The sequence below is a fragment of the Gobio gobio genome, assembly GCF_949357685.1.
Source record: "Gobio gobio genome assembly, chromosome: 3".
Taxonomy (NCBI): Eukaryota; Metazoa; Chordata; class Actinopteri; order Cypriniformes; family Gobionidae; genus Gobio; species Gobio gobio.
In genome coordinates this window covers 23,633,721-23,655,077 of record NC_137099.1, presented here as the reverse complement: position 1 = coordinate 23,655,077, position 21,357 = coordinate 23,633,721, and the positions used below count along the sequence as shown (strand labels likewise).

The window sequence follows — 21,357 nt, the reverse complement described above, 5'->3', positions numbered from 1 at the left end:
ATGAACAATTTACATTACAAATGTCCAAGAACCAAACAGTCATTTGACCTTAGTGTAATATCTGTAAATTACATTTTCATTCTCTGTGATATTGTATTTTCCTTTCTCAATAATATTGGTAATGTCTTTGTGGGGCAGATCTAATAGTGATTTCCCAGGGGGACATTTTATTGCACCGTTTAAAATTGATCAACAGTCCTGCAAATAAATAAATAGGAATATGTCTTACTTTCTCAGTGTTTTTGACTCAAAGGCTCCTGATTTCCAACACAATACTCAAAGGACCCCCACCCATTAACCATGATTAATTTTTATGATTTCAGACATTTCAGAAACTGCATGTTCTCCAATGAGAACAATATTCTATATTAGGGCAGCATGATTATGACAATAATCACAATTGTCGATTATTCTCTTGAAATTGTAATTGCGATTTATTAATTACGATTATCATAATTTACATTGAATGATGTTTTGAATAACTTTATGCCATTGTTTGAAGCGACTGCATGCCATATTATATCAAAATAAACAAGATGAAAACACTCTTCCTGAAAAACTTTTATTGCTTTTCTATAGCATTAAGCCTCAAATTTCAAATATACTTAATCTTTGTATTCAAACAAACCAAAACAAAGTAAAATATGCATGGTATTATAATGTTATACTAGATAACCTGTAGAAAGGAAAAAAAAAAACATCTTAAGTACACAGAATAATATATGTGGACTTTTGTAATTGCACATTTGAACGATTACATAATTGTGGCATCTGTAATTGTACTCACGATTACAAATTTGATTAACTGTGCAGCCCTATTCTATGTATTATATAGAATTGGGAATCCTGTCATTTCACCGTTATGTTGTTCCAAACTTGTTTGCTGATATTTTTTTCAATGGCACATCTTTTTTTGGTAAATTTTAGTGCTTGACAGATTTGGTCACTATAAACCATTGTTGTATGGAAATGTGTAAAGATTCTTAGATTTCCTTTTTATGTTCCACATACATAGGGTGAGTAAAATAATGACAACAATATTGTTTCAAAGTAAACTATTCCTTTTTGTGTTTGAGGTCAAATCTTGGTTTACTGGAAATGTTATTGATAAATTTTGTCAGCAGAAGTATATCAGTAACTGTGGCTTTTATTTTGGTATTTCACTAGCTACGTTAACAAGCAACCAAATAATCCATTAGGGCTCATCTCAATCGGTCTGACTGAGCTTGATCGGAATTAAATTACAATCAGTTTGGATGGGGTAGTGTAGACCTGAAATAATCTGATCAATAGGGGGAAAAAAATAAGCATGTTAACACCTGAATCTATCGGATTTAAAAATACCTTCAATGCACAGTACCGTATGTGTAAGTTTTACGTCTTACAAACGTGGCGAACTGGCCAGTGGTGAAAGCTTTTCCTTTTTGTGAGATCTACAGTAGTCCTCCCTGTCACTAAGGTAGTTCCCAGATCTGTCCTTTATACTAAAGTCAAACACAAAGATTGTAGATTGGGTGTGTTTCTCATTCAAGCCTCTCACAAAGTCATACAGTTCTCCATACTCTTTTCTTACCTCCTCTGGCAGCATTAGCCTGAAGTTGATAGAGCGTTAAAAATGTCACTGTAGCAGAGCTGACAGTGAAGTCGAGAGTGTGTGTATGTGTGTGTGAGAGAGAGACAGAAGATGTTTGACACTGCAGGGGGATCACTGATGGCCATTTTCAGCCTGTCAATCTCACAAAGCCACACACACACACACACACACACACACACACACTTCACCAAACAAAAGCTTGACAGCCTGTGCTTCTTGTACATGTGCAGTGTCTCAAAGCTTAAATGTGATTGGAGGTCTATGATTTTGTGATTTCAGGGCTCAGAGTCTTTCAGTAATTGCTTTCCTGTAAGGGCCAGTTGATTACGGGAAAAAATCTTGTAGAGCCTTGTTTTCCGAACAACTAATCTGCATAAATCACTTTCTCTTTACTGATGGCCTGAAGTGTCATATGGAGAGTCTAAGTAATCTTTGATGCGCCTTTAGCTGTGAAGCTGGAAAGAAAAGAAGCGAGGGAGGGCGATTGAGAGTGAGTTTTCAGTATGGGGTACAGACTAGAGTGCATGTGTGCACGGACTGTATAATAAAAAAGGGAATTACATTTTATCCAGCATATGTGGCTTTTTGAGTTGCAGATTAAGAAATGTGAATGAATTTGACTCCCTGTAAACTTGCCTAATAGAGTTACAAAAAGTGTAATATTGAGCAATGCTGACGATTTGTTAAGGGTTTGCGAGCTCCCAGAATGCATTGCAGCATGAATTAGTCACATGGTTGCTGTTATAGGAATATAATGTTTTAATTGGTTTAATGTTTCTTGGCTTGAAGCTGTTGTTCTTTGTCTTAAGTTTTTCTTTACTGGGTTGTGATGTCAGTAGCTCGTCTTTTTTCTTAAAGGGATAGTTCACCCAAAAATGAAAATTAGCCCCTGATTTACTCACCATCAAGTCATCCTAGGTGTATATGACATTCAATGGTGTTCCAGCATATGACATAGGACACAAGCGTAGCGTAAGTTCCGGTGACAAACTAGGAAGCACAGAGGATGTAGCAAAACAAAACTTGGTTCTCGCGAGAACTAGCATATTCTCACCGGAGCGTCCTACATCATACGCTGGAATGCCAGTCTCTCGTGAACTTGCGTACGACAGTTAGCGGAAGTAATGCTGCGTTCACACCAAACGCGATTAGAGCGTCAGGAGCGAGTGATTTCAATGTTGACGCGCCTCTGGGGGTCCTGCGGCGCGATGGATGCAATTCCGCCTCATTCGCACGTCCAGTTCGCGCGAATGACGCAAATTTGATGCAAATTGAGCGTCTTGCGCGATACTACTATTGTGTCACAAAATGTAGTTTTAAAGGGTTAGTTCACCCAAAAATGAAAATTCTGTCATTAATTACTTACCCTCATGTCGTTCGACACCCGTAAGACCTCCGTTCATCTTCGGAACAGAAATTAAGATATTTTAGTTGAAATCTGATGGCTCTGAAAGGCCTCCATTGGCACAATGGCACTTTACACTCTCAAGACCCTTAAAAGGTACTAAAGACGTCGTTACAAAGTCCATCTCACTACAGTGGTTCTAAAATAACTTTATGAATCGGCGACAATAGTTTTTGTGCGCAAAAAAACCCTAAATAATGACTTACATAGTGATGACGATTTCAAAACAAGCCATCATGAAGCTTCGAAGCGTTATGAATCAGCGAGTCGAATCAGCGGTTTGAATCGCCAAATTTCAGCAGTTTGAATCATCATTCGGCTCACTGATTCATAGACGCAATTTTGACGCTCTATTCGCGTTTGGTGTGAACGCAGCATTATACATTACAGTTTGTAAAGTTTTAAATATGGATATTTTTCTTACACAAACACATCGCTTCACTTCAGAAGGCCTTTATTAAAGACCTTTTTTTAAAGAGCCAGGACATATTGTAATATAACTCAGATTGTATTTGTCTGAAAGAAGAATGTCAGTTACACCTAGGATGACTTGAGGGTGAGTAAATCATGGGCTAATTTTCATTTTTGGGTGAACTATCCCTTTAATGATGTTTGATGATTCTTCCATTAAGTACATCTAAATATTTTTGCTGAAACGAGAGAGTGTGTACAGTAAAAGAAAGAGAGGGAGAATAATCATGTAGAGAAACAGTTCTAATTTGTCATGCCCTGTGTGGGAGACCTACGCCACTCATGTGACTGTCTTAACTACATCCCTTACATAAACAACATTACCACAAATAGACACACATGCAGGAGGAAATGGAAGTCCTCTGGTTCAGATGATATCATTACACTGAGTGTACACTGTCAATTAACATCATGTTTATAAAGGACCTTCTTTTTTATCTTGACACATCTTGATTGTTGTTTTGATGTTGATGTGAATTCAGACAAGTTATCAGGGCTTCCGAGAGCTGTCACAGATATATTGTTCAATGCATCTTTATTTTTGAGCTTTTTTTCGTGTTTTAATGACTTTTTGCTAACATAATATCACAGTGATTTAGTGAAGATCCTTTTATTGAATTCAAGAGCCATGGCTACCTAGGGTCAGAGGAGGAGATTATCTTGATCTAACACAATGTTTCCCAGTCTTTTTTGTCTTATATTTGAATCGACACTAAACCAGAAATGTGTTCCATCTAGGCTATATCATAATATTATACTGAATATCATTTAGTTTTTTACACAATTGTCAGGTCCGGCCCTTGAATTTAATTGGCCAAGTGACATTTAAAGAGAGAGCAGATTTTCTTGTTCTTACAAGTGTGCAGGGAAAGGGAAATGGAAAAGCGGAGCCAAGTGATTACAGAACGCTTTGAGTGGGGTGCGGAAATCACATACAATATTACAGACTGACGGTCAGCTTGATACTTTTGCCTTCTTTTGAAACCATTTCAGTTGAGAGATAATATACAAGCTAACCGAGCTATTTTTCACCTGAAAAGTTACTCAATATCAACTTCTTGTTTATTTAATAGTTGTAGCCTATAAAATCACAATCATGTGGTGGTTCTGAGTTTTAATTTAAACAAGAGTTGACATTGACAGTCCTAATATTTCTTACTTCTTAATATTGTAAGAAATCATTTGGAACTATTTCAGTTGAGAAATAACATACAAGCTGTTTTTCTTTTTGCCTGAAAAGTTACTCAATATCAACTTCTTATGTATAAAATCAATATCACAATTACAAGGTGTCCTAATATTTATTACATTTTAATAATGTAAGAAATGATTTTATAGGTTTAACAAAGCAATAGCTTCCCTAGTAGCTACCCCCTGAAACCAGGTTGAAAATCACTGCACACATGCACGCACGCGCACACGCATAAAGCATCGCAACATCCGCAGGTGAAGATACTACTTGTTATTGTTTGTAAGATACTCTAATTTTTTTGCTCTGTGTATTACAAACCAAGTGCTCAGCCTGATAGACACAACGATAATATAGATCAGACATCATCTTAAGTGTATTAGCCAGTGGATGGTTAAAATAGCCGTACCAAAGCCCACTTAACGGCGCAGAAGTGACGCACTGAGTCTAATTGATTGGTGACTGTCTTCCGTGAAAACAGAATTAATACCACACGGAGGAGCACTAAATAGTAAATACGGATTTGCGAAGGGAGAATTATTACATCTCAGACTGCTACTTCCTAATCGTTTAGTATCTTTTCGTGAAGATGCATTATACAGACACGTAGCTACTCACAGTCCCAAATTACAGACTGTGTGTTTCAAACCCGAGTGAGCTGCCTACCTAGTCAGCATCGATTCAAACGCGCGTACGATATCGAAAAATGCCGTCTAGGTAGGCAGCTCACTATATTTAGCAAATGAGCCACTATTAGGAAGCAGAGTAGCACTCACATCTCTGAATTTGTCCCATCTCCCGGTCAACCATTTGTCGTCCAAAAAATTGCCGTTGTCGTTGCGGGCAGAAGCCCCGGCGACCAGCAGCGCGCACACACCGACCAGCACAAGCATCTGCATCGAGATAGATAGAGCAATCAACAAACTCTGATAAACACACCGACAGAAAAATACCGAATAACCGCTGCAGTAATCCCGTATGCGTCACCTTCAAGAGGAGAATGTGAGCGCTGTCATTGACTGAAGATCTCCGTGACGAGACTCAACTGATCTCTCTCTCTCTCTCTCTCTCTCTCTCTCTCTCCCTCCCTCTCTCTCTCTCTCTCTCTCTCTCTCTCTCTCTCTCTCTCAAGCGTATGCTCGTGAAGGCGGACGTGGGCGCGCGCTATCTTCCCATTTAAAATAGAGTCTTTTAATATTTTTCCCTTACATCTGAATAAGAACTATTACACATTAAATTAATTAAATAAACAACCAATATTCAACTTAAGTTAGCGCACACAGTTGCTCTGTTTTATGGGGCTTGTTGTCTCATTTCTAGATATATTTTACTCTATTGCAGAAAAACTCACTAAGAATGTCACTAATGATGACACAATGATCAAAAATATTAGGCTATATCAATTTTTAAAAAAATCTAATTAACTTATTTCTATGTACTGTATAAACCTTTAAAAAATTAGAATCATAAGAAAGACTACAAAAATGGCTATTGGCCATTTGAACTTTTATTGCACAGGACAAAATTATACAGTTTGTTTTTACATATTTTGTGTGACTTTATGTTTAAATATTTTGCATTATTTGCAACTTTTAAACAGTAAAAAATGATACTGAAATGGTAATGATAGCATGGTCACTTAAAGTGAGCCAGATTCTTAAATTCTGAAATTTTCAGCTCAAATTGCCCACATCTTTATATAGCTAGTATACAAAATGTTTTTTGATCTTTTTTTTTTAATTTTTTTTAGGATGAAATACGTAATTGGTTTATGGCATAATCAGCATGCCATAGGATGCTGTTGATTTCGTGACGTGTTTTTGTTAATCTTGATTTCTCACGATTTGTGTGCTTTTTTTGGCTAAAGGCCCCGATATACTTCAAGCGAAATCAAAGAATGAACTGATGTGACATCATTTTAAACTAAATCGAGCCAAAACAAAGTTTGTTTGCCAAAGCGAAATTTACAGAAAAATTTGCTATGGCTGGTAAACACCTTTATGCTATCATTGGTCCGTGGCGATTACGTAATAGGTGGGTGTGCTCGTAGGCTCCGCCTTCTTTCACATGGAAATCTTTTCAAGTACATTTCTCCTGTTCAGTCCATAAACGAAGTACGAAAAAGCCCTTCAATGTGATACCGGGGCCTTAAGTCACACGAACGCATACATAGCGTATAGCCGTGCACTAAAGTCCAACGGCCAAGGTCAGGATTTTTGTTACGTAATACCAGTACATTAAATTTCATATTGTATATACCCCAAGAACACGTTTGACACGTGTCGCATGCATTCTGTGATACTTTTGAGTCTTTTTAAAAAAGCTTGATGCTTGTCGCGTGACTTGGGGCATTTTTTTTTTTATTCTCCTTTTGTGGTCCATAAAAGAAAAAAGGGCATACAACATTAGAACAAGGGTGAGTAATTTATGATTTCATTTTCATTTTAGGGTGAACTGTCCCTTTTGTTTTTAACCCAAAACAATCATTCAACAAGCTTGAGTATTGAGGCACAATGAGCTCCTAGTACATAATTTGGCACCGCAAACCACAAACAGTAGCAGGGCTCAAACAAGCTGATAAAAAAATTAAAACCTTAAATTAAATTTCAGTCACTTTGGATGAAAGTGTGCCAGATGCATGTAATGTTTCCACTAGAGCTACAAATATCTCTTGTTCCCTTTCGTTCAGTCACTCCGACGTACGTCAGTGACTGACGAATGGGGGTTTCGCCTAGAAGCCAATTACCTTCGAGGTGTTTAACAGCGCCCAATGGCGTGCCAATGCCATGGGCATGCGGAATTTGCATCCGTAACTCCGACCCACTTCGTGGGTATATAAGGGAGTACGCTAGCAACATCGCATTATGTTTCTGCTTTGGAGCCAAGAGTATCTCTTCACTCCTTCAAGCCTGCTAACTGAGTCTTTGTCAGCCTTCGAGACGAACAAGCTTTCCAGAGGCGTTGGATCTACGGCGCGTTCCAGCGTTCTAATGCTGCCTGCCTGCTGATCTGTGCAGTGATCTGCAACAGCTGTGTGTGTGTTTCCCTGGGCGCTTCGGCACTTCTGTACAGCTTTCCTCTCACAAAAAGAGCTTGCGCGTGGCACGTCTTTTTCAAGACGGTTCGCCCGTGCACTTCCGGGTGCGATCGATCTCCGTTGCTATGGGCACATTCACTGCTCGATGTGTTTGGGCTTCAGCACGTTCGGGCAGTGTTTGTGGATGTGTCATGTTCCCACTGCGGGAACGTGACCATCGCGATGTCGCGGTCGAGACTCAGTGATCTCCGTGAGGAGAGAGAGTCCCCTCTGCCACACCCCAATCTACCGTCTCCGAGAGAGGTGGTACTTTGGCTGGTGGCCAGGGTGACCTGAGGGCAGTGCCGTGGTATTAAGAACCCCGACGATCATTCCTCGGGCCACGCCCCCTCTCGCACATCACTTCCCGCGAGTGTTGGACTGAAACAGCGGCCCGTCTCTGACGCCTCGTTCGTTCAGTTCACGCTCCGGATAGCAGTGAGATGTCGATCGCCGCATCCCAAGGTGGGCTGGAGTCCTTTGGGGATGACGATTAGGTTGTGCTCCGCCTCCGGGTGTGTCAGCGCTGCCTGATCCGACCTAAAGTTGACAGTCATGTTATCTTGGGCAGCCGCGAGTCTCGCGCTGGTGTGGAACTCCGCCCAGTCGCGAGTGCTCGTGGTTGCGCGATTGGTTTTTGGGGGCGGCACCCGACAGCTGTTGGGCCCCGCCCCCAATGCCTTTCGCTCCCGAGGTGCATGAGGAGATTACGCGGTCCCGGAAGTCCCCGTGCTTCCAGCGATCGTTTGGTGGCCTCCTCCGCCTTCTCTGCCCTTGATGGGGCCGCGGCCTAAGGGTACACTGGGGCCCCCTCTCCCCCACTGTTGAACTCTCTGTTGCGCACTACGGTGTCCACAGAGGGCTTTGACGTGGCGTGGTGTGGCTGTCCTAAGCACCCTCCCAAAGCCTGTGGGCTTGTCTACTTCGGTGGCGTGGTCCTGCAGAGCTACGGGCAGGCCGCCGCCCCTTTGCACATGCACAAGGGTGGAGCCGACCCAGGGCTCTTCAATGAGCTGCGTGCCGCAACTGATCCCGCCCCCCGGGCGGTGAAGGTGGCCACACGCTCCCTGGGTCGGGCGATGTCCACAGCTGTGGTCCGGGAGAACACCTGGCCTTACCTGGTGATGTGGAGGACGTTGAGCGGGCCCGCCTCCTCAACTCGCCCATATCCAGGGCTGGCCTCTTCGGTGGTACAGCTGGGAACCGCGCCCAACGGTTCTCGGCCGCCCGAAAGCAGACTGAGGCTGTAACACGTATTGCCCCGGCGGCCAGCTGCTGCACCAGCCGCCGGCTCAGTCGCCTCAGCCCGCCTCAGTCGCCGAGGGCGCCCTCCCCCCTCCCGCCCGGCCCAGCAGCAGCCTTCACCTGGGCCGCGCCGTGGAGGTGGTTGCAGGATGACGCCCAGTCCACTCTAGCTGGCACTCAGGCTGGAGGTGGACAACTCAGAGATGGGTTCCAGTTCTTCCCAGGGGATGGTAGCAGGGCCTCTCCTTCCCCCGGTGGAGGGCCGGGGTAAAATCCTTCCGCTGCTGGCCCCCGGCCTAGCAGCGCTTGGGAAGAACTCATGTTCCTGTCTCTGAGGACCCAGAGACCGGTGATGACGGTGTGTGCCACCCACGGGTCCCGCCACTCGCATCCCTCTCTGTCGCCAGCCTCCTGGCAGAGCAGACCCCAGTGGAACGCGCGTCCTTCCCTGGTCTCCTCTGTCAGGACGCAGCCGTTAACCGCACCCCCACACCGTGACGCCCAACAGCCTCCCTAGTCCGGGTCGGTAACGCTGCATCGCTGCCCCACACCGGGTACGTCTGTAGTCCGAATGACCCCGCTGGTGCAGTTCCTGGGAGCCTGGCTTCAGATTCCAGGGCTGTCCCGCTGGGTCGCGAAGACAGTCAGGCGCGGCTACGCGATTCAGTTCGCGGAGGTTCCTCCCTGCTTTCGGGGAGTCCGCTTTACTATGTTCGGGGCCAATGCCCCTGTCATGCGAGCGGAGGTTGCCACCCTACTGGCGAAGGGTGCGATCGAACCTGTCCCTCCAGCCGAGATGAAGTCCGGGTTTTACAGCCCCTACTTCATTGTACCCAAAAAGACCGGTGGGTTAAGACCAATCCTGGACCTGCGCATCTTGAACAGTTACCTACCCAGGCTTCAAGTAACCCGGGCCTGCTTACAGACACTCACTCCGTGGTCGAACCTCAGTTTTCTACGGACCGGCGTGTCCTTAGAACGAGTTTCCAGGCATGTTGTTGTATCAACGGATGCCTCCTCCACGGGCTGGGGTGCCATGTGCAATGGACAAGCAGCCGCGGGCTCCTGGACAGGACCCCAGCGCCTTCTGCATGTCAATTGCCTCGAGTTGCTGGCAGTACGGTTCGCCCTGCACCGCTTCCGAGTGTTGCTGAGGGGTCAACACGTACTTGTCCGGACAGACAACACGGCCACTGTAGCGTACATCAACCACCAGGGCGGTCTACGCTCCCGCCGTATGTCTAGAAGCACCTGAGGTCCCTTTGTGCTATCCAGACCGGACCTCCTCTCTCAGAGACGGGGCACCCTATGGCACCCGCGTCCAGCGCTCTGGAAGCTCCACGTGTGGCTTCTGGACGGGACGCGGCAGGTTTGAGTGGCCTGCCACCTACGGTGGCCGCCACCATCACTTCCGCTAGGGCAGAGTCTACGCGACACCTCTATGCGTTGAAGTGGAACCTCTTCGTCACCTGGTGCTCTTCCCACCAAGAAGACCCCTGGAAATGCCCGATCGGGTCTGTGCTTGAGTTTCTCTAAGAGGGGCTGGAGCGAAGACTGTCTCCCTCCACCCTGAAAGTGTATGTGGCTGCAATATCTGCCCATCACGACCTCTTGGGAGACAAAAAGGTAAGTCAGCACGACCTGATCATCAGGTTCCTGAGGGGGGCGAGGAGACTGAATCCTCCTCGCTCTCCTCTCATTCCCTCTTGGGACCTCTCACTAGTCTTAAGTGCTCTGCAGAGGCCTCACTTTGAGCCTTTGCGGTCGGCCGATATTAAGTTTCTGTCGATGAAGACGGCTCTGCTGACCGCATTGGCCTCTCTCAAGAGGGTCGGGGACCTGCAGGCATTTTCGGTTGACGAAGCGTGCCTAGAATTTGGGCCGGCTAACTCTCACGTGATCCTGAGACCCCGGCCTGGATATGTGCCCAAGGTTCCTACCACTCCCTTCAGAGATCAGGTAGTGAACCTGCAAGCGCTGCCTTTGGAGGAGGCAGACCCAGCCTTGGCATTGCTCTGTCCAGGACGCGCTCTCCGCGCTTACGTAGACATGACGCAGTGTTTCAGGACCTCAGACCAGCTCTTTGTCTGTTATGGTGGAGAGCAGAAGGGAAGAGCTCTCTCAAAGCAGAGGTTGTCTCACTGGTTAGTGAACACCTTTGTTTTGGCTTACCAGCAGCAAGGTCGACCATCAATCTTGGGCTTTAGCGCATGGCGCCTCGCTAACAGACATCTGCAGAGCTGCAGGCTGGGCGACAACCAACACATTCGCCAGATTCTACAATCTCCGAGTGGAGCCAGTGTCCGACTATGTACTCGCCCCCCCGAGGGGCCGGTAATGGACCAGGCTCTGGTGTCTTCGCTTGCTCGCCACTCCACTCCACGGACTGGATACGTGCGATATTCTCCTCAGGTGAGCTCCCCGAGAGCCCTGAGCTCCTCCAGCACTGTCGACGCCGACATCAGCTCAGTCTGCCCCTTCGAGCCCAGACCCTCATGTCCGGCCAGGTGCCCCGTGTGCATGGTTCCCCTCCGGCGACCCCCACACGAGTATTTCCACCGTAAGCCTCCTCAGTGAGCAGGTGTCTTTCCCTTGGCAAGCCCCTGCCACCCCTAGGGTTAAAAATCCACCTTCGGCTGGTACCCTAGAGTTTCCCATATGCAGCCCACAGCGGGTCATATGTGTACTCTCTAAGTCCTCCCCACGGGTAGGCATCATTGGCATTCCCTCACTGGGATATGCTTCCCAGTGTACCTTGGTAATCCTGTGATAAGTGGGAGTCCTACGGCCTTAAGTGGCGGGATCTCACACTTACGCAGGGCACTGGACGACAGCTGAGTGGCGCGGTTATATTGGAACCCCCATTCGTCAGTCACTGACGTACGTCGGAGTGACTGAACGAAAGGGAACGTCTCGGTTACGTATGTAACCCTCGTTCCCTGAGGAGGGAACGGAAACGTACGTTCCTCAGCCACGTCAGCTGTGCTGCTGGAACGCGGAGTTCAGATCTTGGCTCCGCAGCAGATACATAATGCGATGTTGCTAGCGTACTTCCTTATATACCCACGAGGTGGGGCGGAGTTACGCATGCAAATTCCGCATGCCCATGGCATTGGCACGCCATTGGGCGCTGTTAAACACCTCGAAGGTAATTGGCTTCTAGGCGAAACCCCCATTCGTCAGTCACTGACGTACGTCTCCGTTCCCTCCTCAGGGAACGAGGGTTATATACGTAACCGAGACGTTTTTTTTTCTATTCACACCTTGGGATGCCCATCTAGAGGTATATTTTAGCTCCATGTTATGCTCTGATCCACCCCTGGCATTGTTCATCCACACCTGTGCCCTATCTGCCATCACAGAGTCTCACTTAGCACTTGCTAAAACCAAATTCTCACTCATGCCCTTCACTAGGTCTGTTTTTGGAGCAGCATGTTAAATCTTTACTTCACTGTTTTTTTCTAAAGAAGAAACAGCAATTAGTCCTTACTATTAATATAACTTGTTTGTGGTTAATTTGGAAAATCAATAGGAAGCATATTGAGTTATCTAAATTCTCACTAAATGATGGAGAAAAAAAAGTTTTGGCTTAGTTCTAGGTTTACAGTTTATTCCAGTATATAGTATCCTTTCCTTGTTACTGTTGCTGTAAGGCATTATTTGATTATTTATCATATTTCTTTTCCTTTTTTCTTCTTTATTTTCTATTTTCTGTAAAGCTGCTTTGGAAAAATACAAATTTAATTTCTCAAAAAAATATTTATGTATTATTTACCCTGTATTGGCATCAAATTAAAGCTCTTCTTATGGGTCCTAAATCAGTCTAATGGTTAAGACACAGATACAGACTTCTACACAGCACACAGTCTTACATTTTCATAAGTCATAAACATACATTACAAGTTTTAGCCTTTCAATAAGCCTTGGGTCATAAGTCTGACTAAGCATGCATTCACAATACACTTTCTCTTCTCAGTTTCACTACTTACTGTAGGCCTGTTTCACACATACACGTCTGTGGCGTGTGATCAACCGATATTTGTTTCAGCACCCATATTAACGGGTTACACAACATTCCCACTGCGCGTGTGAGCAGCGTTGTGCCTCAGAAGCCTCCCTGGCGTGTCGCTAAAAGTAGACTTTCGTGCTGAGCCTGTTTTGCTGTGTGTTACACTGAACTCAGCAAAAAGAAAAAAGCACTGTTAACCTATTAAAGGGATAGTTCATCCAAACATTTTTTTATTTCTGTCATCTAAAATTCTGTCATCATTTTGTCACCCTCAAGTTGTTCCAAACCTGTATGAATTTCTTTCTTCTGCTGAACACAAAAGAAGATATTTTGAAAAATGTTGGTGACCAAACAGGGACCCTATTGACTTCCATAATATTTGAATATGTATAATATGTGAGTGAATTATCCCTTTAACACAGGGGTAGGGAACATTGATCCAGGAGAGCCACTGCCCTGCAGAGTTTAGCTCCAACCCTGAAAAAAACACTCACCTGTCTGTAACTTTAGTAATCCTGAAGACCTTGATTAGCTTGTTCAGGTTGAGTTTGATTAGGGTTGGATCTAAACTCTCCAGGATCAACGTTCCCTACCCCTGCTTTAACACAATCTTTCTTAATATAGGCTTTCAACAAAACATAAAAAGCCGCAAACTATTTATACCCATTGTATGAATAAGATGACTGAATCCCATATTGTTTAAAAAAAATATTCTTTATATGTGTGTGTGTTTCCTCTCTGCTCTGAACTTTATACAAATTTGCTGTCTCTTCTTTGGACACTGCAAGTAGTCACATTTAGTCACATTAAATACTTGACTAAAACATGTGTGTAATATATCAAATCAAAACATCTTAATGGGTCCCGTTTAAGTTGTTTTGCTTTGATATCTTACACACGTTTTAGTCATATATATATATATATATATATATATATATATATATATATATATATATATATATATATATATATATATATATATATATATATATATATATATATGACTAAAACGTGTGTAAGATATCAAAGCAAAACAACTTAAACGGGACCCATTAAGATGTTTTGATTACACACATGTCTATTATGCCCCCTTTTACAAGATTGTGAATCTATTATGCCCCCAGAATGTGTCTGTGAAGTTTCAGCTCAAAATACTCAAAAGGCATGTTGTAAATGCCTATTTTTGAGTGGAAGGAAAAATATGCTGTTTTCGTGCTTATAACTTTAAATGCAAATGAGCTGCTGCTCCCCACCCGTCTTTCCAGAAGATTATATTTACACTCCATGGTAGTTCTCCAGGTGTGCCAAGCGAAGCTTCTCAAAGACTTGGATGAGGCCGGACACTACTCTGCCACCTTCAGAGAGCTGCACAGCGCCACGGATCTGGCCCTGCACGCCACGAAGTCCATGGCTCACGCCACTGGACGCTCGATGGTCAGCTTGGAGGAGCTGGAGCGCCACTTGTGGCTTAACTTGACAGAGATCAAGGACGCGGATAAGGCCGTCTTCCTTGACTCGCCAGTCTCCCCCACCTGTCTCTTTGGACCCGCTGTCGATGGCTTCGCCGAGCGCTTTACAGCAGCACAAAAGTTGTCCCAGGCTATGCAATACTTTTTGCCTAAACTCTCCACATCCTCTGCCCCGAGCCGCCCTAAATCAGAGCCAGCTCAGCAGCAGATGCCGAGAGATAAGTCGCCAGCCACTAAGCCAGCACCGAGCTCCGATCACAGATAGCGCTCATTCTCTGCTGGGCGCCACCCTCCTCCGGTGTGACAGGGCCCCCTACCCAAGATAGTGTTGGACCCTGCGGCCCCGAAAATGCCGCACTCAGTTTTCCTGCCAACCCTTTCGGTTCCGGGTGTTTAAGAAAAAGTGTTTGTTGCCCGCACAGAGCCTGTGGGTAGCCGCTTTTATAGCAGAAATAAGAAACAAACATACTCAAAAAGAGAGCAAATTTCCACCAAACACATGTACCACAGTCCCTCACAGCGACTTAGTGCCAGTACCAATTCAGCCCCTCGCCACACGGAGGTACCGCCCCATTGTTTACAAAGCGAACGTTTGAAGACTAATACAAACGCTTTTTTAACAAAACAGGTAAAACAATGATAAATTAAATACTGAATATGTCATTCAACATCATAAAATTTGAATGATCCTCCTTCTCCACACTTTTAAACAATGGGGCGGTACTTCCGCCCACGTTCGGCGTGACCTTTTCAACGTATGTTAAGTAATTCCTGGCTCGTTGCAGACCAGCACAAGACAATCAATTTTGGTTAAAAAGTATATACATATTAATAAATTTTTTTAAATGACCGATTGTTTCACTAGATAAGACCCTATTCCTCAGCTGGGATCGCGCAGTACCATTTGAAGCACTTCAAAGCCCTTTGAAACTGCATTGATGTGGACGTTCATCATATTGGTTGCAATTGAAATCCATTGTGTGGAGAAAAATCCTGAAATGTTTTCCTCAAAAAAATTAATGTATTTTCCACTGACGAAAGAAAGACATGGACATCTTGGATGGCATTGGGGTGAGTAAATTATCAGGAAATGTTAATTTTGAGGGGAACTAATCCTTTAATAAGACGAACGACGCAGTACTCATGTATCGCAAGGGAACGTACTCGGTTACTAACGTATCCTCGGTTCCCTTAGATACGGAATGAGTACTACATAATTTGCCATAGTACGCGCAAGATGCCTCATGCCGTCGCTTCAGTCGAAACGAATCGATTTGCCGTGGTGAATCAGCCGCTTATATAGCCCGAGACCCCGCCCCTTTCGGTGGGCTCGCACGGGGTCGCTCATCATTGGCTTGTGCGTTCTGCGCCGTCATTGGTTCGTTTTATTTAACTTTATGAACCAATCGACGTGCAGTTTACACTGCGTGATTGTATAAAGGCTTCAGAATGGGAGAAAAAGGAGTTTTCCCCGTAGCGTCTTGTCATATTAGGCTTATGAGACGAACGACGCAGTACTCGTTGCGTATCTAAGGGAACCGTGGTTACGTTAGTAACCGACTACGTTATCTTTCACATGTTGTTGCGCTTAAACTGTCAAATACACACAAGGTTATATCAAAAACAAACAAAGTTTACATAAAGTTTACATTACACAGTTGGTCTGTGAACGTCAGCAAGTAAAGAAATTGCATGTGTATATTAGATCTGTGTATTAAAGTGAAAGCAGCGTAATATACAGTGCCTACTGCTAAACATGCTGTTACAATGAATCAAACAACAAAAGAAAGACAGAAAATCACTCACTGCTCTTGATTGAATTAACTTTAGAAGGCTTTAATAAGAATACTTGCTTGAATGCTGCTCTAGCGAGGAGATAAACATGGCGAGTCCAGCAGTCGTGGGTGGGGCCTAAGTATATGTGACATCACACTGCTAGAATCTGCAAACGGCTTGTTCTGAGACACTGCTTATGATTTATGGAGATTTTAAAAAGTGTGAAAAAAAAAAGTGTGTCCAAGAGTGGTTGGATTTTTACCATTATAGGGTGGTTGTGTACACACACTGCCGACACACATTTATGTTCAAACACCATGTAAAAGTGAATTTTGCATAATAGGTCCCTTTTAAATTATTATGTTCATTAACAAACAATCTCTGGCCATCTAGCTTTAAAATTAATTGTGAGGACTCGTCTCCCACTTATTTTGAAGTAACCATCACTTGTACCCTTCGCTGATGAACCTGTGGAAGGGCCCTTTGTAAAGGGATTCAGTAGTTCACTTTCATTTGGAACAGCCCTACAAATATCATCTCCTTCCCGAAAGTGCCCTTCAAGAGTGCAAAAACATCATTTGGAATTTGTCCATTGCAATCCATAATTCAAAATATGGGTAAAAATCAATACAGTTATTTCCTTCATATTAAGAAAGCACATCGTTTTTACAGACTTTTCTCGGGGAGCAGAAATCGCTTTTTTTTTGTTTTTCTCTTATGCATCAGAAATCCTGTCAGTGTAAAAGCACAATGTGAGGCTGTTATTGCAGTTACACTGCCTCTTCACATTCACACTGTGCATGTATTATTAAACAATCCTTAAAAGCAAACCAAAAAATGACAATTATATATAGTCATTATATACTCTTTCCTCTGTGAAACGCAAAAGAAGATTTTGAAGAATTTTGGTAACCAGTTTTGTTGAACATTGACTTCCATTGTATGCAAAACAAAACAAAACATTTCTCAAAATATCTTTGCCTGTTGCACAGAAGAAAAAAGCTCAGCGCAGTATTTTTGTAGACTGCCTCAGTATTTGAGGCGAGTTCATTGGGCTAGTAAAAATAGTAAACAGAGAAAGAACTGCAGCATGTAAGAAATTAAGGAGTCTGGGGCACATCTAACTAAGATTAATGAAAAATTTAAAGCAGAAAAAAATGGTCTAAGAGCTAGTAGGTCACCTGGATCCATGAAGGGAGAGTGACATGGAACAAGTTTTTAATGTGTGACAGAACTATTTTTCTTAGAGAAGCGGGGTGGGTGTGAGGGTGCGTGGGGGTGGGGGTGTGTGTGTGTGTGGGGGGGGGGGGGGGGGACAAAGGCCTGTTTTGCGAAAACAGTCGAAATCTCTAGATAATTACAGTTTTTTGAGTAAGTGATACTACAATGTGACAATGATTTTTATACCTTTTGTGTGCCAACATACTTGCACGAAAACATAAGGTCATTAAATGCTGGATAAAAACAATTACATTAAAGTTTATTGCTGTTTTATGCACACTTTGGACGAAAGACAAGTGTTCTGGTCATGGCGTGTTCTGTATTATTTAAAGCATGATTAAAAATGCAGTCCTGGGCTCGAGATGTAGCAAAGAGTGATTTTCTTCTGGCCACACAAACAACACCTCTGCTTTCACTCTTTCTTACCACCTTTACGATGTGTATTCGGGCAGGTGGGAAAAGAAAGGTACATTTTCTGTTTTCAGAGGAAGTGACTAATTTCATATCCAGTTCTTTGCAAAATTTGAACTTTCATTCACCTAAAAAAAAATTATATTTCCATTAAAAGGGATGTAAAAGTTTGAACAGATGGCTCAGTAGATGAATCAAAAGAAGAAGTTGACAAACACACTTAAACAACAGGCCCGCAAAACTTGTTTGTTGCAATTACAACTCTTTGTTGTAATTGCAGGGGTTCACAATTTGTAGAATGTATTTTTATTGTAAGTGCCCAGATTTTGACAAATAACTTCATCAGATTTCATCAAATAACTTTATAAAATGGTCACATTATTATAATACAAAGCAATAAAATGCATCGAACAGATAACATTCAAGCGTGTCATTCTTTTCAAATATGACCTGAGTCTGAATGTGATCTGTAATGGCTGATTTACCTCTGTGGACGAAGGAAAATTCCAGTATTTCCAGTATTTCCATAATATTTATCAGCGATGGTAAACTGCTTCCTTTTCATTATCATCCTATTGAAAATCACAGATGTCATCATAAATGATAGTTAGAAGGGCATCGAGGATTTAAGCCAGCAGCTGGAACTGGGACATACTGTATTAACATTTTTAGTGAATTGACAGGGCACTGGGACACACCTTGTGAAACTGGGACAGCAGGGACATTATGGAAATCTATATTGCTATCTATGCATGTCATTGACAATACACTTAAAAGGCATTCCACAAATCCTCTAAATTAACTGGTTTTATTCAAGTCAAAAATGTTATTTAACATCACTTAATCAACCTAAATACATTCATTTATTCCAACATAACTAACTTTTATGTTAAATCAGGTAGAAATATTATGGTAACGAAATTGAACCTTCATTCAGGTGTTTGCCATACAATCATATGAAATCATTCATGCTCATTATGCAAATATATGTTCAGTAGCACTTTCTGTATGGATCAGGTTGGATGTAAAAACAGACAGTGTCAAACCTGCACCGTAGGTGTCATACTTCATATCACTTCACTTGAGAGCTGCATACAGTAATAATTTGCATGAATGATTTGATTTGAAGGTGAAAAATGTATCAAATCCTCCTGAGAATTAGAAAAAAAAGTTTTGTGAATATGGAATAAAGACATGGAACAAATGGAATAAAGAAAAATATATTATTTATCCATGCTATGTCCTCTGTAGAGGACACCAGGACCAGGGTTTCAAGCTTTTTTTATCCAAACTTTGTATAAAGATGATTATCAACTGTATACCATTTTACTTTATGCAATATGCGTGTAAACATGGCCATGAATGCCATTCCCATTCTATGCAATGCATCTATACACTGTATCTAATTTTCCTTAGATGTTGATTCTGACAAATGATAATTATGTTGGCTTGAGTGCTTGACAAAGGAATCAACATTTGAACAGTATCTCCTCCTAGAGCTTTAACTTTACAACCACCAGCTCATGTCAGACCTTAAGACTGTTCTGTCTCGGGTTGTTATATCTTTTCAAACTGATCAGACTTATGGTTTTCTTAAAAATTAAGATTAAAAATCATAAAAGTCCCAATACAATAATACAAAAACTCTAATAGAGCAGTGTTTCCCAACCAGTTTCGATAAGTAATCAAACACCACTATAAAAAAAATAACAAAATTGCACTAACATGCATTGCTTCAAATGGCATATTGAAACTAGATATTCAACTAAAAGTAGTACTGACTTTTCATGTGAATGATAAAACAACAAATTTACATATCGTCACTGTCGGGTGGAAACCTTAATTTAGCACTGTACCGTCGAAGTTGGTATTGTGTCTTTATATAGCTCTGGTCAGACACTTTCATTTAGGCATATCATTATAATATTAACATTTTATAAAAATCATGCTCAAAAGGAGTTACGACTCGGTTTCTGACCAGCGAATGACTGATATTATTATGTCTGTCACTGGAACAGCCACATCTGAGGCAGTAAGCTCAGCATCTTATTTTCATCAACTTACAGGATATAAAGGTTATTTGTAGCTATATGGGCACTCAGTTTTCTTGTAGTTGAAAACTCTTGAACAAAATCTCATGATATATAATACATATTGCACTACACTGCAATAACGGGTGTATACAGCCGATGTACACTCAACAGCTGTCCGAATTTACTCACTCATTTTGGTTCACTCTTTCAAGTGGACTAACGTAGGGAATAGTGATTGAGGGTTTAGGGGGCGATTCTGGATTCAGCCTAAGACTAATTTTTCTGCTCTTCAAATACAAAAAACATTAGCCTTATTGTTTCTTGAGTAAATAAAAAGCTGTACTTAATCAAACATCAGTTCCCTTTCGATACGGTTCAGCCCGCCAGAGCCCGCCAAAATGGGTGGAGCTATCCCTCTATATAAACGGGCATTCTGCCATTGGGAATCAGACACTTCAGACGTGGCGCACTGGTCAAGCTCACTGGATGACCCCGCCCCCCTGCCACCTAGGGATTCGAGCGATGCTAGAGCTGGGATGGATGCAGAGTTAATCCGCGTCCTCTCAAGAGCAGTAGAGGAGCTCGGATTAGAGTGGTCTAACCCTAAGGAGTCCACACACAGCCGCTTCAACGAATGGTTCGAGCAGTACCGTTCTTCCCGGAGGCCCATGACGAGCTCACCAAGTCAAGGCGTGCCCCCTTCTTGGCGCAGCTTCGTTCTTCTACCTTCGTTCTTCTACCTTCACCGCCCTCACCATGATTGACGGCGCTGAGGAAAAGGGCTACAAGAAGCTACCTCCGTTGGACAAAGCCGTAGCCATGCACCTCTGCCCGCCCACAACGATTTGGATGGAAGACGAAGGTCACCCATCCGTCCAAGCCCTGTAGGACCACTTCGGCTCTCGCTGGTTGTGCCTACACATCAGCTGGACAAGCAGGCTTTGCCCTTCACACAATGGCAGTCCTACAAGTCTTTCAGGTGAAGCTCTTCCGTTCCATGGACAAGTCCGGCCCCGACCCTGCAGCATTTAGGGAGCTGCACAGCGCGACTGACATGACCCTGCGTGCCATGAAAGCAACAGCCCAGGCTATCGGCAGAGCAATGGCCAGTTTGGTAGTGTTGGAGCATCACTTGTGGCTGAATCTGACAGAGATTAAGGATGCAGACAAGGCTGCTTTCCTTGACTCCCCAGTGTCTCCCACCCACCTCTTCAGCCCCACGGTGGCTTTGCCGAGTGCTTCACCGCTGCACAGAAGACGTGGCAGGCTATGTGACACTTACTGCCCAAGCGCTCCAGTTCTGCAGCTGCTTCCAGTCGCCAGAAGAATGTGCCGACTCAGCAGCCCGCGAAACCTACACCTCTGACCGCTCAGCCCAAACCAGAGCCTAATCCTCGACAGTGTTCTTACTCCGCTATCCCTTTCTGAAGCGCCACAGTCCCCGGCCTAAGATAACAC

The 21,357-nt window shown here is 43.5% G+C and overlaps 1 protein-coding gene across 2 annotated transcripts in view; it reads right to left on the bottom strand.

Annotated features, from left to right (window-relative positions):
• spock3 (SPARC (osteonectin), cwcv and kazal like domains proteoglycan 3) overlaps positions 1-5,808 on the bottom strand; it is a gene marked incomplete at its 5' end in the record, with an annotated part of 68,531 nt that extends 62,723 nt beyond the window's left edge. Inside the window, 2 exons of one of the 2 annotated variants that reach the window (XM_079812241.1) lie at positions 5,436-5,552; positions 5,647-5,808. In XM_079812241.1, coding sequence (XP_079668367.1) covers positions 5,436-5,552 — 117 coding nt within the window. Of the gene's footprint in view, positions 1-5,435; positions 5,559-5,646 lie in introns of those variants that run through there. The other variant, XM_079812240.1, reaches the window with a different exon arrangement.
• Positions 5,809-21,357: the final 15,549 nt, after the last annotated feature.